We start from the raw sequence: 24552 nt of genomic DNA on the forward strand, positions 1-24552 counted from the left end.
AAGTAAAGCGAGAGGAATCATTAATGCCACTGGAGGAGCTCTACCTCAGTGCTGACACAGATGTATTTATCTTTAGTGACGGGTGAAACGTATCGGGACGCACAAATCAAATGTCAGAACGAGGCACCTATAACTGGAGCATTCGAGAGGCAAAGGTCGAAGACTATACCACAGCTATTGGCAATCAATGTATGCTCCTGAAGTGAACAAAATGACAGAAAGTCCAAGAGGCTGGATAATAATAATAATAATAATAATAATAATAATAATAATAATAATAATAATAATAATAATAATAATACACTGATGCTCTTACTGACGCCATTCCAGGCTGTATAGAATAGCAGTAGCGCCTTTTGAAATCTTATCAAGGTGCTCCGCATTAAACAAAACAAAAAACTGACTTACGGCAAAATGCCATAGCAGTCCCTGCACTAGGCTTCACAGAGCAGACATGTGATAATAAAACTAGGAAAAAAGCAATGTCAGGTAAACAACACAAATGGGAGAAAGGGCGTAAGTCATTGACGCCAGCTATCCCTGCACAAGATCCTCACCCGAAAGATTGACGAAACCGCAGTAGGCACCCAGCGGCATGGCGGCTTGTGCCCTCGTCGCTTGGTACGTGCTCATCATAGAAGTGAAGAAAAGTCCACCGCAGCGGAAAAACGAGGAGAATAGGAGGTTCACCAGGAAGCAGAGTGAGGCGATGAACCAGCTCCGACAACCGTCGGGCCCGACTTTACCGGCGCTTGACGGCTGGACGGACGGCGGCATCGCAGCTACTTCTTTCTCTTCCGCATCATCGCACCAGGCAGTGAGCTGCAACGGCTCGTCGCAAGATTCCTGCGAGGAGCATTGGAGTAGCATGCACACTGTTGCTCTCTAGCAGTCAGTAGAAGAGCGCCTCAAGATGTTTCTCGCGCAATGTCCGGGAGCGTTATCTGCATGCGCGACACGCGGCAAGATAGACAGCAGTGTGGACTCTAGCGATAAGAGCGGGACAGTGCTCTAACTGTGCACTCACACACTCCAACACGATGGCCAAGTGCTGTTGGCACAGTGGAACTGTGTGATAATTACTTCGGTGATAGCGCGATTGCTGTTCGTAATACGCCAGTTGATCCCGATCGTACGCTTAGTATTATGCACGTTTCTCTTTCAGGAAACAAAAAACGCGCACATTTAGCGTTTACCACAAAACAGAATGTCAAGAAGAAAAAGGACGCAAGCAAAGGACACACGCATGATGGGAAATTAGAACCATCTCACGGCTGTGACTGCGCGCAGTACTGCGCATGTCAATCCACACTGGAAGTGACTCCACCGGAAAAGTACTTTACGAGCCACAGGAGTCGGCGGTCCGTTTCGAGCAGCATTTATTTCCAGGCAACATAAGTTCTCATTGATCTCCTGAATTAGACTTTGTCCTATTTAAACATTCTACTGCGTTCATTTTTACTCTACTTTCTTGCGTGAATCAACGGCTTAACTTGATGGCTTCAGTCGCAGCTGACCGAGGGCGACCACTCCGAGGCTGATCTTGAGTGCTCGCCTGGCGTAATCCAAGCGCACCGCATGTGTCTCAGCCGAAATGCAAGTTATGTGGTGGCTTGCATAAAACAGCCGGCAAGGTGTGCAAACATCGGTACTTAATTCCATACGTGGTACGCGTGAGACGTCAGGAGCGCGCGAGAGAAGAGCGCACAATGGCACAGGTGGCTAAAGAGGAGCCGCAGCGCCCCACATCCAGCGGGTGCTCTCGCACGCTCGCGCAACCGCTCCTGCTCCCGGCAACGTGCGTCATTAAGACGAGAATCAAGCAGAAGCAGGAGTCGCTCCAGCTCCAGGGGGCCGCAGGTACGCTTCTTGTCTGGTGGAGGCGCTGACTCCTGGGCTGACAAGGTCAAAGGCAAAGAGAAGGGCGCGGCCCAGCTGTCGGAAAGTCAAATTCACAGCCCAGAGGGAGATAGAATTATATCGTTAGAAAATGATAATACCAGCCTCAGGGCGGCGTTCGATAGGTTTACGCTAGAGCTAGTTGAGCTTGGCAAAGAAATCACTAGTCACAAGTCCGCTTCATCTGACGGTCCGTCGGTTAATGAGGTTCCGAAGTCTGTGGAGGTGGTAACGCCAGAAGGAGGGGTCCACGAATGTCCGGCTCCCAAAAAGAGGGCCCTCGAAAAGTTGAACCAGTTACAAATCAAGGCAAAGTCTAAGATTAACGAGCCTCTCTCTGCCATTAACGATAGCATCAGACTAATCAAGGACCGACGTCTTCTTTCTGGGGTTTTACGTGCCAAAACCAGTTCTGATTATGAGGCACGCCGTAGTGGAGGGCTCCGGATTAATTTTGACCACCTGGGGTTCTTTAACATGCACTACAACGCAAGCACACGGGCGTTTTTGCATTCCGCCTCCATCTAAATGCGGCCGCCGCGGTCGGGATTCAATCCCGCGATCTCGTGCTTAGCAGCGCAACGCCTTAGCTGACTGAGCTACCGCGGCAGGTAAGGACCCACTTAGTCGTATTGAGTGTATCAAGGATGAATCGGGAATCAGACTGCAGAACATTTATCTTAATGAGACGGTAGTTCCCGCCATGGAGAACATCTGTCCCAAAATGCTACTAATGCTGGGCAGGTCTCTCAGTGACCCCCAATTGGATAAAATATCTCGAAATAATTAGGATGGCGCCGCCAAATAGGAAATTCAGAAGTTCGCAAAGGAACTGCTGGGGAATCAGTCCAACAACGGCTGCCCTCCTGCAGGTAATTAGATCGAAGGCTGAGAAACCACCCACAATTATGCTCCAAGACACACTGGCGATCGATCTTTCCTTCGCGGGCTACAAGGTGGAATCTTTTCAAGGAAATAGAGGCAGGGGTGTCGCCATTCTGATAAACAGGAAGATTCCTTATGTCTGAGATGAGCTCCGCACGATACACAGTAATGTTGAATTCATTTCGGTTCAGATTGTTCCCACCAGTTACGTAGGGAATGGCAGCAGCATATTTCTCCTCAATCTGTACAGCAGTCCTAGATTCCAGACAGTGCTTCGAAGCCATACTAACCAAAATCACTAAACTTTCTAGGGAGGCTCCTCTGCTTGTTGAGGGGGGGGGGGACTTCAATGCACCTCATCAACCGTGGAGATACCCATGCTCCTCCGGCAAGGGGTAGAGGCTGTGGACGCACGCATCGGATCTTAGTCTAACTCTTATGACAGGCCCAGAAAATCTAACTAGATGCGGCACCTCCTTTTGCAGGGAGGTGCACTGGGAGGTGCACTCTCTGGATGGCATTTTCCGCGAAAGCGGTGGCTGGGGCCTCCTCAAACATATCTTGGATGAGAGCGGCTCCAAGTCCAAACCCGCTCAACGGTGGCTACTATGCAAAATTATTCACAAGGCGAGAAAAGAAATGGCGGATGACCTAGCTAGACAGTACCTCGCACTCAATCAAGAGGCCGCAACCGTTCACCCCCCTTTCGGTCGGATACTAGGGGTCTCCCAATCACGCCCTTGACGGAGATTTCTCGGAGCGTGAGATTCGCCTTGCTATTCAGGAACTTAACAGTAAATCTGCCGCAGGCCCCGATGGGATCTCCAACAAAGTTCTGCGCAACCTCGAAGGTAATTATGTCAGTTACCTAACCAGGCAAATCAATAGAATATGGAAAGCGGCCGCGTTCCGAAAGAATGGAAACGCGCACGTACTGCACTGATTCCCCAGCTGGGCGAACCTCTTGGGCTTGAAAACCTCAGACCGATCTTTCTGACGTCATGCCTCGGTAAGGTAGCGAAACATGTGGTGCTCAACCGGCTCTCGAGCCATGCGGAAGACAACGAGCTTTTTCCGTACACCATGATCGGATTCAGGACAGAACTTTCGACCCACGATGATATGCTTAGAATTAAGAAGAGGCTCACAGAAAGGGTCACTCGCGATACAAGGGTCATACTCGGTCTTGATATAGAGAACGCTTTCGACACTGCAGGTACGCCACACGGCAATACTCGAGGCCATTTCGGACCTTAATCTTGGTGAACGCTTTTTCCGCTATATTCAATCTTTTCTGAGCGGCAGAGCCGCTTCCTTGCACATTGGTGATTTAAAATCAGAACTCTATGAGCTCGGTGACAGGGTCACTCCACATGGCTCGGCATTGTCTTCCTTCCAGTTCAATCTGGCCATGGCCAAGGTGGCCAAAACATTGTTAGACATTGAGGGTGTTGAACACACCATTTATGTCGATGATGTTACTCTATGAAGCACTGGAGGCAGCGACGGAGAGTTGGAGGCTCGAATACAGGAGGCTATTAGGGCCACAGAACTCGGTCTATCTCCAGCGGGCCTCAAATGCTCGTCGAGGAAATCAGAATTGCTTTTTACCATCCTCCCAAGGCAGGACGAAAACCCAAGGGCTGGGAGCAAGATAGTCGGCGTCATATCGTGCTCTTTGACAAGAATGGCAACCGCATTCCTGAAGTAGGGTCGATCAGAGTCCTAGGACTGACTATTGAGGGTAACGGATACAACGGCTTGATGATACGAAAGATAACTGGCCAAGTGGCGAATGCTCTACGAATGTTTCGACGCATTGTCAGTAGAAATAAAGGTATGAGCGAGGACTGTGCCATTAGGTTCATTGACGCTTTCGTCCTTTGTCATATTACTTATCTGGTGGCTATGCTTGAGTGAAAAAAAAACAGAAGAGAAACGCCTTGATACCACAATCCATCAAGCCTTCAAGTTACTCGCAGGTAGATGCATTAGTCTGCACTCTATAGTCTGGTTCCCAGCCCATATGGGCGATTTCGTGGGAGGAGAGCGGAACCTTAACAAATCCGCTCATAGCGCCGCGCGAGGTCTTCCCAGCCGCACTCCCGTGCAGCCCCCTCGTCTCCTCCTAAGGTCTTTAAAGATCAACTTCAGACATATAATTAGCTCACCAAGCACTTTTATTTAGGACGTCGAGAATTCTTCCTTCCAAACAAGGGTCTTAACAGGGCGCAGTCAGTCACTCTCCGCTTGCTACAGACGAACTCGTACCCCAATCCTTGGCGTATGAGCCGAATCAACCCAGACTACAACGGATCATTCAATTGGCACAGTGTGGTGGACATGTGAACTTGGGACACATCTTGCGGTAATGCGCGACGCAGGCCTCCTATCTGGAGGACAAGAATAAGTGGGACGACGCTCTTCAGAGCAGCGAGCTACAAGACCAACTCTGGGCTGTCCAGAAGGCCCGCTAAGCCGCAGAGATCCCACGTCGGGCTCCCTGTCCCGACGTGGGAGGTGCCCTCTACACCTTGACGAACAGTCGGGTGTCCTTCAGGACCGTTTTCGGAAATAAAGTTTCACCACCACCACCACACTATGTGACGACATCTGTGGTTGTCATCACGGTTTCACTTAAGTTTCGTATGTTGCTGAAAGATGTCCGATGATTGATGTACTGTGGCTCAAGTAAGAGGCTCAAAAAGGGTGGCTGTACAGATGTCTAAAACAAATCATCAGCCTATTCTTATGTCCACTGCAGGACGAAGGGTTCTCCCAGCGATCTCCATTTACCCCTGTCTTGCGCTAGCTGTTTCCAAGTTGCGCCTAGAAAGTCTAATTTCATCGCCCCACCTAGCCGACTGCGCTTCCATTCGCTTGTTACCTATTCTGTAATTTTAATGGACCACTGGTTATCTACCCTATACAATATATGTTTAGCGCACGTCCATATTTTTCTCTTATTATGAACTAGAATATAAGCTACCCCCGTTTGCTCTCCGATCCATACCACTCTCTTCCTATTTCTTAACGTTAGCTTAACATTTTTCGTTCCATTGCTCGTTGCGCGGTCCTTAAGTTGCTATCAAGTTTGGTTTTTAAACACCAAGTATATGCCTAAAGTGTTAGTACAGGTAGATTGCAATGATCGTACACTTTTCAAAAGTAGCGGCCAGCTCTCGGTGATAATTTGGTACAGTCTCCCGTATGCACACTAATCTATTTTTAATCTGCTGTAAATTTCCTCATCATGATATAAAACATATATATTTAATAAAACTATTAATTTGAACCAAATAAGGTGTTAAATGATGATGTTTATCTTTCATAACGATAAATACAAGAGGATTTAAAGCAAAACTAAAACGCCCAGGGATGCTAGCAATCTGAAAATCGGGTTATATTTAAAGATCGGTTCGTTGCGAAGTATAGGTACTGGATGTAATTGAATGGCATGGAAATAAATATTTTTGAAGTGCCCTTATCTTAAGTTTCTTGTGGCATACGCGAGATTAAAACGCGAAGAATGGTGAGACAATCAGAACAATGATGAAATACACAGGGTCTTTCTTTTCTAGCAGATATCCATGGGTTCGGATGAGTGCCTGATTCCGAGTCCAACAGCGTGACCTCCTTACCTCGTTTCCAGCCGTGACAGTTTTCTAAGCGCCAAGAATAAGAGACGTTTGAAATTTTAGGCGCTCCCTTTCGCCAGTTTTCAGTCGCGTACGCACTTGTTCAAGCTACACATTGGTGCAGACGAGATCAACAAGATTGAAATATGTTCTATGCACCCAGGCACTTTTAATGCGATCACTTTATGATAGATGTTCTCAAGCACAGGGCTTTGAAGCAAGCAACTTGCCGGAAGTGACGGCAGTCTCTCTCAATTTCGCTGGCTACCGCTACAATCGGCGCCACTGTATGAGTGCCGCCCATGCGTCAACCCCACGCCTGAATGTTTCCAGCTGCAGAAAACTATACTGACATCGAAAGTATTACGGCCAGGTCTATTCATTCTGTATATTTTTAATATATATATCGCTTGCCTTCGGAAGCTCATCTAGCACTCGTTTATTTTTGCACGAATCCTTAACGTACGAAGTGACCTTTGGCAGGGTTCGTTCATCCGTTTTGGTTGCAAATTATGATGGAGTGTAGATATATGTGTCAAAGTTCCGTAATTTTATTGCTAGGTGCTGCCGAGTCTATTGAAAGAAAGTCAAAGCGGTATGGTCATACTGTGTGCGTATTTAGTATCACCTATACAGTCAGACATGTTTGCGTTATCTTTAAATAAAAAATGAATTTGATCACCGGCACAAAGTCCATGTAAACGTTAATTATTCTCTTGATGATTTACGACCAAGAAAAATATATGAGCAACGGAGTTGGGACAAAATGGGAATTTCAAGCACCCACCTAAACATTCTACCCAATCTCACTGCGTCAAAGATCAACTACACCTGTATAAAAAGAACGCATCCCCTGGGCAACAGCATTCTGTCTTTTAGCCATTTTACATTGCCCATAGCAATGCCTAATAATGATTGTTCGCAACATGTCAAGTGGCACAACGCTAGTTAGCCATTTCTGGCTTTTGCACCATTAAATACTTCTTGTCAATGGACACCACAGCCCAACATGATGATGTGAATCCACGGACTGACCATACTTTAATCGGGTGCAACGTTCTTTCGTCTACTGTTGCTCGGCAGCTTGTAATGATCCCTGTATTGAAGCTCTCGCAACTTCACACTTTGGCCTTGTCGAGCCTATCGCCAGTGCTCAATATTTTGTATAGTATAAGACGAATGGCAGCTAGTATAAGCGCACAAAAAAGAAGACGACCGCTGTCTGCGAGAATCCGTGCAGCGATTTATACGCCCCGTACGTGCGCGCACTCCCGACTCCTACCATTTCAGGACAGAACGAAAATTGCCATTAGCGCGCGGCTTCCTTCTCTACACTTGACCATTTCGCCTCTGTAGCCTGTCTGTGTGCAATACCTGAAGGAGACCATAAATACAAATAAACATGCAGTGACCGCACCGATTGGATTGGCATGCCTAAATCCAAACCAACTGCGACAGCTTTGCAACACGCATCGTAATCTTGTGCTAGACGAATATTTTGTTAATTTCCGATGCTTCATTTTTCTTTAGCCGGCCACTCGAGAGTGCGGGTTTTACCATAGTAAGGTGAAAGGTTGGGCCAGTTGGTTTTGCATCATGCGGTCATAGCAGCACGAACTAAAACATATACACAATGAAAGAGACACACGGCCACAAGCGCTAACTTGCACCTATCGGCTTTTGTTTATTGGCCCGATTTATGTACACGGAGGAAAAGAAACGCCGTGACGTGACAATAAACCAAAAACAAAGAAACCGCAAATTCAGAAAACAAAACCACGAAACTCTCTATTTACGCATGACAAAAAGAATAATTCAGTACAACTTACTGTTGTACGTTAGCGGCATTGGGAAAGTTAAAGATGAAGGGTTCTTGTTACCTGCGAAATGTTGCCCGCAAGCGTAGCGCTGCTGATGTTTGCGGCCAGCATGTGCACAATGACATTCCACACAGGAAAGCGACTGTATGTCGAGCAGCAAGCACTCGCGTTTAACAGCTGGTCGGCTGTGAGAGGCGACGTCGAGCCGCTTTGAGCGCTTTGTGCTGCAGTGGATTCTGTAGCTGCCAGAGGTAAAATATTATGCCGCGATCCAACACACGTCACACGTACGCGTTGGAATCTGGGCGAAGAGAAGCTTTAGTGAGGCTGTTGAAATAAATACTACACATCTAGATGCTATGCGTATAGAACTGCGTTTAGTATACTACGCAACCTGCAATGTCTAGCAATGTTTACGATTATGCACTACCGCGCTCACAATGTATGCCGAAATTCAAATACGAAGTCAGGCGGATGCGAGGTCACGACGATGAAACTGATCTACGATGCCTGTCGAGGGGAGAATTGCGCTGAGAAGTGCATATACCGGGCGTCCCAACTGTCATGCACCGAGATTTGAAAATATGCAAATGCCACGCAGCTGCATAGAGCCAAGATAATGTAGTTTGCTGTTGCTTGGAGATACGCAGATTGTTTTTTGGCATTCCGCCTTTTTACATAATTAGTCTTAATTATTTCATCTACTTCTCAAATAATACACTAAGAAGTGTCGATGAGAAAATTGTACAGCAACATCAAAAACTTCCGATACACCTTTCTGTTGCTCAATACGTGCTACATGAAAGTGCTTTTCCGAGCGTTAAAGAAGCCCGCGGATACACGCAAAATTTCCGCGCGACTGGCCGCTCGAGGCACTTTCCGTGTATCCGCGGGCTTCTTTAATTAACGCTCGCAAAAACCCTTTTATGTAGCACGTATTCAGCAGCAGAAAGCTGTATTGGGAGTTTTTGATGTTGCTCTACAATTTTCTCATTGACACTTTTCATATATAGTTATAATATTTGAGAAGTAGATTATTTATTAAGACTAATTATGTAAAAAGGCCGAATATGAAAAATAATCTGAGTATCTTCAAGCGACGGCAAACAACGTTACCTTGGTTTTGTCCAGCTACATGGCACTTTCTGTTTATAAATCTCGGTTTATGGGAGTTGGGACGCCCGCTATATGCCCATAAAAGTGAGAGAAATATCTAGATATATTTAGGCCTTCTATATCCTTTCTCTAAGAATGGCCTTGTTATCAGTAGCGTATGCCGAATGGGTCAAGAAGGCAGGAGTCTAAATATAACAAAATTATCAAAATATTAGAAGCTGCTGGACACTATATGCTATTCTACTAAGAGGTTTCTATGCTTTAGAGATACCACTAAGCGCGCATAATAAGTACATATTTTAGGTTGTGATGCATGACACGGTGCACCGGAGCTGCATATCAGCGGCCCTACTTTCTTTGTAAAAACTGAGTGCGATATTGGCCGTATAATACGGCCATACTCAATTGCTACAGAATTTAGCAATTAAGTAGCCATAAGAAATAACAGTAGGCCGTGAGAAATTTATTATTATCAAAGAGGCTGTTTAATATCATGCGCTATTCCATTAAGAGGTCTGTGCGTTTAGAGATTCCTATGGGTAGAAATGTTACGTACAGGTATTATGACTTCTCGTTTTATTACGCAATACAAAAACTAACTCACTGGCATGACAATGCCGGTCCTAAAGTGTGGCAACAGTACTTCTCGGGCGAGAAACTCACGACCCACGGCAAAGCCCAAATAAATTGCCATAGAAGGCTTCACTTTAAACCTATTCTTTGAAAAAACTTCTTGCGCGCAAACAAACAAGGACGAAGAAAAGGAGCAACACAAAGGCGCGCGCTTTCTAACTACTCTTATTTTCTACTACTTTTTTGTATTGTTTGAAGCTACATTTATTCATCGGCATTCCATGAAAAAATCATCCCACAAAAATTTTCCCTAAGCCCAAAGCCGGGTAGCGGACACAAGCCACCACCGCTGACGACCAACGGTACCTTGAGGCGCTTATCTGTGTTGCACTGAAGAATGCCGTAGGCGATGCTCTGAACCATTGATTGAGATATACAGGAGGGCAAGTCAACTATATTCTGCCAGCGGTAAAAGGCGCCCAGTATTTCACCGTGGTCTCTGCCTGCGTTCGCCTAAGAGTGAGGAAGTATTGTGTAACCGAAGTTACCCATCGTAGTTACACTAGCGGAGACAAAGACGATAACGGCCCGCTGTTTGTGTGGAGCAGTATCGGCATGTTGGCTTGTGATGGGGCTGTTGGTCACTAAGTTAATCCAAGTGGAAAACAATATGAAATGCTTCGTGCCCCCCATGGTGTACCAGCCTGCTACATTCACGACTGTCACTTGAATAAACTTGTAGTTGTTTTACGCAAAACTTCAGCATAAAACAAAAGGTAGCCGAGGTTCTTGAGGGCCTGCAGTAAGCCCTCACTAATTTTCGGGCACTCCGACCAGGCGCAGTTACAATGGATCTTCAACTGAAAAAGAGGGGGGGGGGGGGGGGGGGTGCTCACTGCACCATGCTTAGTAGTGTGAGCACTAAAGTACTGCCATTCTCAGGGACCCCTCCCCCCTCTCAGTATTCCAGTGCATACGGCCGCCACTGGCTGAACTAAGTGGCGTAGTGTATGGTAAAGACAAGCGACCGCTTTTACTGAAGCTGGGGATGTTAGGCAGGTCGCAGGACTCGTTTGTGATGAATGGCATGCCAGCTGAAGCAAGCCACGACACAGGCCGAAACCTGCCGTAAATTGAAGTTCAGGCCACTGACAAGAAATCAAAATACGCACAAGTGATCGAGGGAGTTTAGAGCTTCACGTTTCAGTTTATTAGTAAACCTTCAGTAAAAGCCTACCGACGTGATAAATCGAATTGTTTAAGAGCCGCTTCCATGACACAGTCACTTACAGTAGTACATTTTTTATGCCTTAACAAGCAACTAAATATCCCGCGAACTTCGGCGGGTGGCAAGCGGTGCTGGCTAGCCTGCGCCCGCACACAGCCATCACGCAGCATCCAGCGGGCAACAGCGAAAATGAGCGCATAGCTCTGCAATACAGGAATCAATCAACCAACAGAAAGCTTCGCTACACGCAACACCGCGCTTGGGCCGTTGCACTCGGATCAGCATGGGCAAGGTCCATCTAAATCGATCGCGAAGCTTGGATCGAAAAGCGTGCCAAAACCTATTGCCAGCGATATCAGTTAGTGGCGCACGATTGAAGCGCGACAAGGTGACGCGGGGACAAACACTGAACTAGGAAACCTATGTGAAAAAAATGTCCGGAAATTTTTAATCAGGATATTGTCATACGAGTAAATATTCCTTTTCAAATATTTTGGCTGTACTAAAACAACAAATGCTAATTTTGTTTCTATTTCACAATTTATGATTTCGTTCTTGGTGACCCCTACCAACCAGTGATTCTGGCGCAAGACTTCGCAAGACTGTGCAAACCAACTATTATGTCGTGCGGAATGGCGTTGCTCACTTGAACGCGGCGGTTTCATCCGAGTTTCTGTTTTCCTTGCGTGTTTGGTCAAAATGTGGCGTGCGCTTCACTTCAAGTTTTGCGTGGCCTAGCGCACGGCATTCATTGGCGAAAGGTGTGAGTGCGAGTTCTTTGTTATTGTGCAAGTTCACGTTGCGGCATCCGACGCGCTGTCTCGTCGTGGCGATAAATACGGAAGGATCCGGCAAGGAGCGTCACGCTACGTTCTTTCACTCGCCGTAACGGAGGCTCTTGTGCCCGACGGGAAGCAAAATTCGTAAGTGAAATGTTTTTTAAATGATAATCTGGTGCAATGTTGTCTTGTCTGGTAACTGTTGGATATGAATACATGATATGTCACCCAGATTTGCGAATGATTCAGCGAAAACCTTTCGCATATGTTGCTATACCTTACGACTGTGTGCTGGCCAAAGTACTTTTCATACATTGAAACATGTTTAGTTTGGTCAATTATATTGGTTGCAGTATTCTAGACGAATAAAAGTGAAGTTGCTTTTGAAACCTCTGTGCCACTGTCATTTTTGCCTATCCTATTCGCTGACCTTCCTAGGCAACCTACTGGAGCAATTGCCGTCAATAACACCCTAATTAGGATCACATTAAGGCATACGCCACTCCTATAGTTTAATGACACGTTGGCGCTTCAGCTGAGGCGATTCGCAAGCTCGCCTCAGCCTCAAGAGAAAAATAGCTGCTGGCGTAGCGGTCCAAATGCCGGACGCTGAAGAAATTCAAACATTCGCGCCAGACAGCATAAGTTCTTCATGTCACTGCCATTTCCGGTTGTGCCGTCACTTTTTTTTTTTTTTTGCCTGCTGTTAGTTGTCCCCCCGATACGCAGATAGCGACGGTTGCAACTAGCCGCCATTTTCTTGACATGTGGGCTTCTATGGGAGCTACGCTACCAGTTTACATATACCTTGGCACGGGGTGCGAGCCATCTGTGAGCGGCGCACAAAGCAGCTGGCTATCCAGGACGCAAGTTAGAACGCCTTATCAGGCGGCTGTTTAGCTTACTCCGTGCACTGACGGTGTTTTCACCACACCCGCAGAATCTCAAATAAATATTTTCCACTATCCTTCTTGAAGAGATGCCGGTGAACTCAACGTTTCGACAAAGGAACTTCCCTCGTCAGGGCAGCAACTCCTCTTCTTAGCAGCGTTTAAGAATGTCTACCCTTGATGGGGAAGCAGGAGCAGAATAAGCTATGCTCCGAGTAAGCGGAAATCAAATTGTTCAAATATATATATATATATATATATATATATATATATATATATATATATATATACAGTTATTTAGTTCTATCTATACAGTTAGAACGGCTGGCGGAGGAGAAAAAATGGAGAGGGGGTGCGGCATTTGGGTGTTAAAGGGAGGCAACAGGATTTTGCTATTGGTTTAAAGCAGGGCTGACAAAATTGGAAAACGGATACACACGTGCAAGCAGGCGCTTCCATGTGGCAGGTGCATGTTTTTGCAAAACAGGAAATAAGGTGTGCTATTCGAACGCACGAAAAGAAAAAAAATTAAGATACAAAGAAAACGAGAGCACGTTTTCGGTTGGGAATCTAAAAAAACTGCTCAGGGAGGAAAAAACGAGATTGACCACATATTAAGTAAATGAAAGCACATTGAGGTATTATGTAGCCGCACTGAGTACACAGGGGGTTCAATTTACCCGAAGCTGTGCGTTTTCTTTCGTTGCGAGTATTGGGCAGAAGTAGGGCATAATCTGGTTTCATAGACAAATGTAAATTTTTACTGAAAGCATTATTGCGTCTTATTTAAAGTAATGCTTGACGGAGAAGGATATCGATAAAGGAAAGAATGTTCCTATGTTCGGACAAGGGAGCACATACATCTGCGCACACAAACTAATATTATCAAAATATTTACAGTTAGAACCGCGGGCAGCATTTCTTGTCCGTAATTTTTATTTGATATCCGCGACCCCATTGATTATTAGTTCTACAAGTACGCAAGCCAGGATCAAATGTTAGTTTTCTTACGCAGATGGTAATAGAATACAGATCGTTAAAAGCCCTAGTTCAGCAGGCTATTGTAGTTTTCTTTCACTATGAATCTCTTTATAGTTAGTTCGTCTTTGTTAAATGTGATATTCACTTTCGCGTTTGGTTTTCCCTTTTGATGTGGTTTTACAGTGTACTTACTTTTGTTCATTAAGGTATAGCCTTGGCCTTAAATATTTTCTAGAGACGAAATGCACAAGCAGGGTTGAAGAACAGTGTATCGATAGGGGTTGCGTTGACGCGCAACAATGCTTTGTTCGCCGAATACAAGGTAAAGCACATCTCAATGGATACAATCACAAATCGTCAACAGAAAGAAAAGAAGAGAAACGCATGATGCGAACGACCACTGTATAAGTGCATGCGTAATAGTACATGTAACGATGCATGCACATATTCGAAATATCGTGCCCAAATATTTACTCGAAAATGAACACAACTGAGAGAAATTAAAAAGTTATGCGATTAGAAATAACGTGATTTTTATCGAAAGATATAGACCGATAGACGCTTATTAAATGTGCTGACCCATGAACTCTGAAAGCACAACCCTTGCTTGCGCGACACATGTCACGAATGAGCGCACACTAAGATTGTAATTAAACCTTCCATTCTAACCAAGAAATGTTCAGGTATGCCATCTCTACGAAACTTTTCCAAGTACGCCTACTCTAAAACTGCCTTCGAAATGCCCCCCCTTTTTAATACTCATGCCATGGTGGTAAAGCAACGCTTCTAAGCGACACGAGAACAAATGCCACCATCGGCTGTGCTGATCGGGCATCTGCTGGAGTGCACCCCTAGCAGCGCGAGCCCAACGCAGCCTGCAAGAGCTCCGTTATCTTTTCGCCGCTTTCTCACCTCCACGTACGCTTAGTAGGGCTTGATAACCCTTAGTCGTCGTCGTTAAGCGCTATGGCACGAACGCAAGATAGGCACTGCGCCTCAGCCTTCGCAATCACCCTTGAGTGGCCGTCGGCAATCGCGGCGTCACGGCGAGGATGGGTGGCCCCCATAGGCCAAGGTCACAGCTGATTTTTTACCGCAGAAGTAGCGTTTCTCGGTCTCCCCTAGAATTTCGTTTCAAGGAAATTACGTCATCGCCCGACGTGGCTCAACACAGCCCAGGATGCACATAAAGCGTCGGCTTATGCATATCTGTTCTACCACTGCACTGGCTCTTTTGCTCTTTTGGGGTTTTACCTGCCAAAACCCCGATTTGATTATGAGGCCCGCGGTAGTGGGGGACTCTGGAATAATTTGGACCATCTGGGGTTCTTTAATCTCCACCGAAATCTAAGTACACCGTTGTTCTCGCATTTCGGCTCCATCGAAATGCGGCCGCCGTGGCTGGGATTTGATCTCGCGACCTCTTGCTTAGCAACGCAACGCCAGTAATGGCTCTTTCCTCTGCCTTACTCGGCAAGAAAGCAGCACATGCTACCCAATCATTCTCACTGCAACAAATATACGTCGTCAAACTCATCTTTCCTTTAATAAACCGAATTGGTTTATTTAACCCTCTCTTCCGTTTTGAAGCCAATACTAGTTTTCATTGGCTCTATCACAATTTTCGTACCCTCACCTTTCTCCGCTTAGGGCACTTGATCTCTCGCAACCGGGTTGGAGGACGCGTTCATCACCATTCACCGCCGACTGCTAACCGGCTCATTCAGACGCACGTGCTGTCGCGCGAGAGCTCTGTGGTGTGATGGGCTGTGGTAGGTGGTAGGCGTGATTACAGTGTATATATTCTAGTACACTGCAGCGTTGTGTCGCGTTTCTCCGCCGCTTTCACGTTTCACGTTTCAGGCCCGGATTCACGTGCTTCGCGGAGTCCAAGACGCAAGCCCTGGACCAAACCCCATAGTCCTGGACCAAACTCCATTGGGCGTCTTGTATTCAGGAATGCTTGAAAGGACGCCAGCCCTGGACCAAACCTCACAGTCCTGGACCAAACTCCATAGGCCGTCTTGTATTCAGGAATGCTTGAAAGCTACGCTCCGTTTTCAAAACGAAACTGAAAGCATGTGTAGAAGGACGTGACGGCGGCCGTACGAGCCGTGCCGTCGTTTACTACTCTGAAGGGCGAAGCCGGCGAGCCGAGCGGTGGCTGCCACGACCAGCGTGGCTTCCAGAACGACACTGCGCGTGCCGAGCTTGCGCCTCGAGCACGCTGCTGCGCATCTTTATTTTCTCCTTCTTTGACAGCCGGCGCAAAGGCACCCTCTGAGAGCGCCGATCAAAGCGCTCCGCGCTGCGGCGTCGCTGGGCGCTGCAGGGACCCCCCGCCCAAACGGAACGTCCAAATGGCGAGCCAGTTGAGTCGTGGTTGAAAAGTGTCCGTGGCCAGTCCGAGTCGTCAACGTGAAGGCATCGGGTCACCGCCATCACTCAGGCGGGCGGCACTTGGAGCTCCGCAAGGGTCGAGGGACTCGCTGAACGGACGCTGTTGGGAGGGGCGCGTCCAGTCGGCGATATAATGCTCGAAACATGCGTCCTGAGGAAGTAGAAAGGGGGAGGCCTGTAAGGCGAATGGTACGTCGACGTTACCTGCGCGAGCGTTGCCGGCGGCGCATCACGGACCGCACCGTTACATGGCGTGTAACGCGCACGAGCGATGAAGTGTTGGACGGGCCACGACGCGTGCATTGCACGGGGATGTGGCATACCTTGTCGGGAGGCCAACAATGATCCGCCGCAGCCGGCGATGATGCGCATCGTGAGGAAGCCACTGGCCGGCCAGGTAAAGTGGGGTCAGGGGCCACAGGAGCGTCCGGTGGTTCGTTGAGGACGCCTGACGTGGGATGCAGTGGGGGTCACAGAAGGGCGTGGCTCGTGTCCGCTGTGGTTATAGCCGGCAAAGTCGGAGGCAGCGGAGTAGGCACGTTGCAGAGCTCGCGTGCCGTCTCGGAGGCCATCTCTGTGGACCCCGTGGACTGATCGGGTAGAGGGTCAGTCGGGGACCCAGTGGCAGGATGTGAAGGTGTTGGTAGGAGGCCGAATGGCAGGAGCGACGTCGTTGCCGCCAGACCCGACGGCGTGGGGCACGGGAGCCGGTGGTGGGTCGACGATGTCTCCGCTGCCACGTGTCATCGTCGGTGGCGATAAAGGCAATGAGGTGGCCTGAGGACGATTGCATACGGGCGCAGAAGCAGACGCGCTTGGTGCTGGCCATGAGGGTGTGAACGGAAATGGGTCGCGTATCTTGTGGTCAACCTCTGGAAGAGGGCGGCAGGCCGCGCCGTAGAAGTTGAGGACAGACTGCCGCAGTTCGTCGCACGGGCGCGGGCCAGGCGACGGAACGCCAAGGTGGAGCTGGAACGCAAGCGGCAGGACGTCGAGGAGTACCGCGTGCTTGAACTCCTGGATCCAGATGTGGTTAAGCTCCAGAGCCACCTCGAACTGGGCGAACCATGCGTCGACGTAGCTGGACGAAAATGGCGGCAGTAGCGGGTCGAACTGGGGCTCCGGCCAGGAGGCCATGGCAGCGTGTCGCTCGGTGGAAGGCGCGTTCTCCGGGGTCACCCATGTAGGAGGAACGTGGCGGTGGCCGTACGAGCCGTGCCGTCGTTCCCTACTCAGAAGGGCGAAGGCGGCGAGCCGAGCGGCGGCTGCGACGACCAGTGTGGCAAGCTTTCTAGAACGACACTGCGCGTGCCGAGATTGTGCCTTGAGCACGCGCTGCGCATCTTTATTTTCTCCTTCTTTGACAGCCGGCGCAAAGGCACCGCCTGAGAGCGCCGATCAAAGCGCTCCGCGCTGCGGCGTCGGTGGGCGCCAAACATGTAATAAAGACGCTTTGAAACTGTGCTGCCGTGTTCTTGTCGTCGTAGTCATATTAGAATCGTGTGCTGCACCGCAGAGAATGAATAGAAAGTATTACTGCACTTGAAAATGTTTATGCATGTTTCCCATTCTCTGCGCTGAAAATAACAAAAAGAAAACCTTTTTCCCCCAATGTTCAAGACTGGCTGTGTTGGTGTAGCATACTAGACGTTGGACTACGCATCATTTTGACAGGACACATTTTGATGGGACGCTCCGTTGTGTGTTTTTTTTTTCTTCTATGTGTCACCTCAAAATGTTGTGCAATCTAACATCTAGCATTTTAGCCCCAATCAATCCGGCTAATTTTCCCTGCCCTTACATCTGTAGCCCAACCATTCCAGCGCCTGTTTTGCCTTCAGCACCTCTCTTGCTCATTACCAGCTTTGACCTCGCGTCCTTTCGCGCACTGTTTTGCTTACAAGCAGGACGCAAGCAGACACGTCAAGTTCTCAGCCTTTCTGCAGAATTCACTTATTATTACCCTACATACACCGCAAGTGCGCCTGCCATTTTATGCAAATGTACCTTGAAGAAAGAATGACAAGATACGATTGTTTTGAAGATTAGCTCTTTTACTTTACACGTGTAACCGTAATCTATAGCTCCACGTCAGTAAGGCACGTGCTCGAAAATGGGTAGTGTGCCTTGATGTTTTGCTTGCTCCACGTCTCCCGTCTACTCGCTTTAGGACGTTAAGCAACACCAGATGGTACAAATTATTTCGCGTTACTCTACGACGGTTGCAAGGCCATGAATCTGCTACGGGGAAAGCCCCAGAGTACTACAGCGCAGTCGCTGTTGGTTGACATTATCAACGCAACTAACCGCAGGTGCCCACTAGCAAGAGCCTCGCAAAATTGACAAAAAAACCTTGCTTTTGCGGTTTGCCGAGGTGCCTATGAAATAGTGTGTTACATATATATATATATATATATATATATATATATATATATATATATATATTCGGGAATCACTGACTACGATGCTATGAGCACTATGCGAGTGTAAAGGGTAGCGCCGCGAGGCCATGGATGGTGGGCGTTGAATCAGTTGCCTCACCTACGTTTAAACAATCGTCGCCTGCTGTCTTGGTTACACGGGATTTCACGGGTTTCGCAAAACCAGACAAAGCGGAGGACCCCGCCGGAATGCTGCGTGGTTGTTTTTGCCTGGCGCTCAATGATGTCACGCAGTACGGGAAATAAGTAACTTGCTCGTATATTTAAACGTATGAGAAGTTCAGGCAGAACAATTTCCAGCTAAGCATTCCATTCAAACCCCACGTGCTGCCAAGCCACCACCGCTACAATTTTATGCATACTTGTTTCTAAATGAATAGCATTTATAATGCACTGCATGTGTGATATATTAGCCTGGTATGAAGCGAATTTCATCAGTGATGCGTTCAATTCACGTGAAAGCTCGAGTTTGTAAGTCTGTAGACCAAGTGGACCTGCCTGATTCTGATTCTGGCGAGTGAGCCCGAATGAGCCCGGCAGAGTAGAACTCCGGCAAGACTGAGTCCGAGTGAGCAATAAGCAAAAAATATATTTTGTGAGTTTGTATCAGTGAGTTCCGTTTGATTTGCCGACCTGTGGTTGAAGAAGAATATTGTTCCACACAAGAATCTGGAGCAGCATGAATCAGTCCAACCTATACTTTCGGGGAACACGTGAATGGTAAGCTTCCAGTGGCACCCGCGATTGTAGATTATTAGCTGACACAAGGCGGACAGTTCTAGTCCAGTGCGGGTTGACTGATAGGCTGACAGCGCGGACTGATCACCTGCTTTCAGAGGAAGAAGGGAAGTTTCGAAAAAACAGTAGCTGGGCGAAACACGCTGAAGCTAAAGCCGCTGGACAGGGCGCAGGCAAAACATATGCAGAGCCGCGAGCGAGTCTTGCGGTCGCACAGAATTTGTGACATTTTGGACGCTGCAGTGGCGCTCGTGAAAGTTCAGTTCGAAATAGAACAGACCGCCCAATGCAGCGCCCAAGTAGCGGTGACTGAACAGGCGGAGTTGATTGTTTTGAAAGAGGGACTGAAGCCGCGGGTTTATACGAACATATCGGGTTTACACGAGATTTCGCAAGTGGCGGTATTCTGAAATAACCTTGAACACTATCTTAGCGTTTGCGGCTCGCTACGCTCAGAGCGGTGCATCTCAGAAATGAGCACAAAGACCCGGATTCACAAATGCTCCTAACCTTAGACCGTTTCCCTACGTTACGCAAGGACTCCTTCATGCTACTTAAACGTTAGGCGCCCTCAGAAGGCCATCGCGAATTCTAAAAGCTTCCTTTCACCTTCCCTGCGGAAGGAGCGCCTCATCAAATCAGTGGAACGTTACAGGCTTCTAGTTTCGAGATTACTTACGAAAAATGCTAAATATTTGTAATGAATTGCCAAAGTAAACTTTCGGCACTGTTAGAATTGCATTTCTACTACTCTACCAGGGCATAAATTCCATTTCTTTCGTTAGTGACGTAAAAATAGCTCAAAAATGATGCACATGGCTGGAAAGCAAGCTCAGTCTCGCAACTTTGCCAGCATATGACAGTTCGGTTGGTCAGGCGTCGCTTTCTTTTTCTTTTTTTTTTGCCCGCGTTTTGTTTTGTGCGTTTGTGCATGTGTATTTGCTATGCCGGGCAAAACTTATTTCACGGACGAAGAAAAATTTGCTGTCGATTAACTCAGTTATGCCTGGGTGTGAGTAGCGAGAAGTACGGTTAATCTTATTGTTTAGCTTGGTTCTCTCTACGGTTACATCTTTATCGTTTATCTTCGTACGTCTGAATGTTTAGGTTTGGTTGTTACCTCTCGTTAAGTTATGGTTACATTAAAGACTAGACATTTTTAAAGTGTAACGTATTTATCTTGTTTCTCAATTGCCACAAAGACGGCCCGAGGGTCGTTGAGGCGGGAGGATAAGGGGTTGTCGTCCAGTGACTTGAACACGTTTCGGGTGCTATCCTCATCTGAATCCACTCGCCTGGCCGCTTCGTACTTACGACGCTCCTCGAGGCGTGCGGCGCGTTCTTCCTCCGTCTCTTCTGCGTCGTCTACACCGGGGCTTTTAATGGGTATATGAGTACAATCATGCACCCAGTAACCCCGGGGAATCCTCCAATGGCATAGAACCTATAGTCATGACTGCCCTCGCTTCACTGGTGTTTGGCAGCCGAACGTACTTGGGATACAGACGTAGGCATATCAGCTGTGTCTTATCTCAAATGCATCGGCATATAGAGGGTTGGGATACGCTGTACACACACTAAGGTCGCCACAACAGTTTGCATGGCACCCGGTCCGTAAAAACGCAGTGCGATGAGGACCTTCAACAGAGCAGGTAGCGGCGCTCCTCTGTTGTCAGTGTTACAATGCAATTGCAGCTCTGCCAGTATGGCTGTAACAGCTCGCTTGGAAAAACGATACCGAGCTAGAAACTCCACTTCGTTGTGTGTTCCAGTGGATACTACCTGTCAATCACATGCCGGACTGGAGTCAACGGCGGAGGCTTGTACACAGTCCCGTAAAGAAGTTCACTTGCACGTCGAAGAAACCTTGCATAGCTTCCGAAGCTATCGTCTTCGGATAAATATCGCAAGGTCGTCATTCTCGCCGCTCGCTGTTCACAGAAAAACAGAATCACAAAAGAAATGGCACAAAGCGCAGTCTGCGGAACCAAACTTAACGTCAATACACGGCGGCTGGCTACCGCGGCGTTGGCTGCGCACGGCACCTATCCAAGCCGAGCGTACCGCGTGCAATATCCTGCGGAGAAGCATGCGTTCAGGTAGAGGAGCGCGGTTAGGAAGCATGAAGGTAGCGTGCCTGCTCCCTAAGCGCGAAGAAGCACCAAGGAGGCCCTAACTTAGTGCCCCTTAGTAAGGGAGGTTCCAGAATTGACGCCAGGTCGCCTTACAGCGTGTAAGACGTCCTTAGTAAGGAAAGGAGTGTTTAAGAATCCGGGCCTAAGCCGCTTAGCGTGAACGCTAGTGCGCCTGTGCGCAACGCTCATGCTGGCAGCGGAACGTAGTCCGCTTTCCTCGCTGGACTAGGCAAAGAGCCAATTGAGCGGAGCGTGAAAGTGTCTTCACTAGGCTTCTGGGTCGTTTCACAGCCAAACTGATAGCACGTCACTCGCGTCTCGAGGAGATGTGCTTATCAAAATGCGAAATAAACGGTTTTCCTGCAGTGCCTTAGCGCGTGAAATCTGAGCGAAGCGGAAGCGACGCTCTGCTAAGAGTGTCTAGTGTTTCATATCTTGGTGGTTATACGCCGTAAGGTATCTCAGTTCCACTAGTGCGTTGTTGGCGGTGGACATACGCCGCTTGTATATGAAATTTCGTGGTGACATTACGCATGTGCTCTCTACGTTTTTCGTTGCTCTATCCAGAAATCTCGGCTAAAGCCCAGTTAACCATTCATGTCTTAAAAGCATAGTGCGCTATACATTTTAAAGCCTCTCTATGCCTCTTTACATATCAGGCGGCTTCACTACTTTTATTTTTCTTTCTCCTGCAGGTGTTTCCCCATTAATAGTACCAGAAACATTTTATGTCGCTTGCTGCATTCAGTTTCAAATAGAACTCCAGCCCATGCAGTGAGTATGACGCGAGGATATTTGAGAGTTCAACATTAAGGATGCATATAGAAGCTACACACTTTTTTTTCAACAACCTCAAAATAGCGTTTGAATCAGTAAGCGCCACCAACAGTGTTGCACGGTTAAAACTCATAGCGCGAGTTTTTACATACGTGTCCCTTCCTTCCATAAAGATGTGACTGATGAGATAATTTTATTTCCATGTATGTTCAATTTCGCTGTCCATGAACACATGACGTGAGCACTGCATTTTGATGTAAGCTATAAATATGACCAAGCAGCTTCCCTAGTCGCACCTCCTGCTCAATATACTGCACCTTGGGTGAGATTGTATCGACCTACAAAATAATTTTTGGAGATAGGCGAAAAATAACACTGCATTTTCCGCCATGAAGTGCCACACAGTGACTTTGCTTCTTCACGGACACAACTTAGCCATTGAATTCCACGCTCTTTCTCAAGTTGAATGGTTCATTTTCAATAGCTACGGCTAACGGCGACCAAGGTCAAAACGAATCCTGATGTCTTATGCATTGCTGATGAAATTGCATTGGACTTGTTAACTGAGCAAAAAGTGGGCGTCATATAAGCAAACATGCTCTAGCATAATTGGCATGTGAATCCGGTTGCTTAAACGTGCAATGTCGCTGTCAAGATGGACTTTACATCTGTCTAGTGCTGCTCACTGATAATAATATTGCTACACGCGTGTGGTATTTGGTTGTTTGAACGCGGCGCGCGGGCGCCATCACTCGAGAAAAGAAGAGGAAGAAGGAGCTGGGCTCGCGCTGTGAATCAAACCGGTCAGCGCTGCAACCACTGTTGTAAATACAACCTGTAAATAGTTGGTAGTCTTACTGACTCGTCCTTCGCGTAACAATATGCAATTAGTGACAAAACGCACGGCGCCTGTAAGCGGCATTTTTTAACTGATATTGCATATGGGTGCGCAAGTTGATCATAAGATAAAAGCCATATCTGTGATGTGACGCCACTACATAGCAGATGAAGCCTGGACATTCATCTCCATACGTCGAGCGCACGTGCAGCAAGTACACTGGGCAATCAAAGGACAGGAGGAATATTCGTAAGTATCATGCAGTCCCATGACCATTGCGAAGGAATTTTTTACCAGGAACCTCGAAACATAAGTGTTACCTAGCCCGGACAAAGCCTTCCCCGCTCATACACCCTCTCCCTGCCGAGCATACCGACTAATCCAAAGATGTGCCCAAATTACGAACGCGTTCTGAGCCTTAGTGCGCGCTGCCAAGTCCGGTAACATCGAGCTAATACGGGCGCAGCAGAGCCACCAGCCTTCCGAATAACTCATTGCCGGCAAACCATACAATTTCTTACTGAAAATTGCGGTGCTGCAATTGTGCCAGGACCATGGAAATTATTCGTAGTGCGATTGGACACAGCTATGTCTTTAAAAAATATTGCAGATTTACTTTTTTTGTTTGTGGGAATCAACGACTTCGTGGGCTTGGCTGGCGACTGTTCTTTAGGCAAGTGAACTTGCGCAACTGATGCACTTTGTTACGCAGTTCCCTCTCAGCAAATAATCAAATACATCACTGGACTCCCACCCGGTGTGAAATATTCCTGGCGCCTTTTGTTTTATTTGCTGCGTTCAAAATGCTGTCCAGTCGCAGCATCTGGGCTAAAACAAGGCTAACTATTTTCGTATAACAAAATGAAGGTTAGTATTGTAATAGGGTGTTTGCAGTGAAGAGCATGAAATTTATACAAAATATTGCACCGTTCATCATTCACTGCTGCCTTAACCGCCATGGGCATGTCATACAAAGACAGTAGCCCCAAAATTCCGTTTGCTAATATCCTAATGTGTAAAACCCTATACAAAAAACATTGGCACTCACCCATACTCTGGACATGACCGTCCACAAATTTTCCACCTGGTTACACCAAGGCCGCGTGCTCCGGCACGGTTTATTCCCGTTCCGGCCGTTGCGGACCACGAGTATATCGCGTTACTGCTAGCGTGCTTCCGCAGCGAGGCCTGCCTGCCAGATAAGCTACGAGAAGACGCGAGCCAGCTAAGCTTTCTTGCAGCATGCGCGGGTTCTGGAACTTTCAAGGACATTCGCAGCACTCGAAAAAAATGGAGGGAGAGTAACAATTTCGACTTTTCTTGGTTTTTGTTGGGCAGGGAGTGATTTTTGTTATGTTTTGCAGCGTTCTCAACAGCGTATAGCGGAAAAAGCCAACATGAAAGTTCTAATGGT

At 47.5% G+C, this 24552-nt stretch overlaps 1 protein-coding gene across 3 annotated transcripts in view; it reads right to left on the reverse strand.

The window, feature by feature from the left end:
- LOC119445532 (monocarboxylate transporter 7-like) overlaps positions 1-24321 on the reverse strand; it is a 38375-nt gene extending 14054 nt beyond the window's left edge. Inside the window, exons 1-2 of one of the 3 annotated variants that reach the window (XM_037709799.2) lie at positions 24187-24321; positions 558-846 (exon numbers count right to left, since the gene is read on the reverse strand). In XM_037709799.2, coding sequence (XP_037565727.2) covers positions 558-846; positions 24187-24201 — 304 coding nt within the window. In that variant the 5' untranslated portion in view covers positions 24202-24321. Of the gene's footprint in view, positions 1-557; positions 847-8302; positions 8378-24186 lie in introns of those variants that run through there. The other 2 variants (XM_049663375.1, XM_049663376.1) reach the window with 2 other exon arrangements.
- Between the last annotated feature and the right edge of the window lie 231 nt (positions 24322-24552).

Source organism: Dermacentor silvarum, chromosome 3 (genome assembly GCF_013339745.2).
Source record: "Dermacentor silvarum isolate Dsil-2018 chromosome 3, BIME_Dsil_1.4, whole genome shotgun sequence".
Classification (NCBI taxonomy): domain Eukaryota; kingdom Metazoa; phylum Arthropoda; class Arachnida; order Ixodida; family Ixodidae; genus Dermacentor; species Dermacentor silvarum.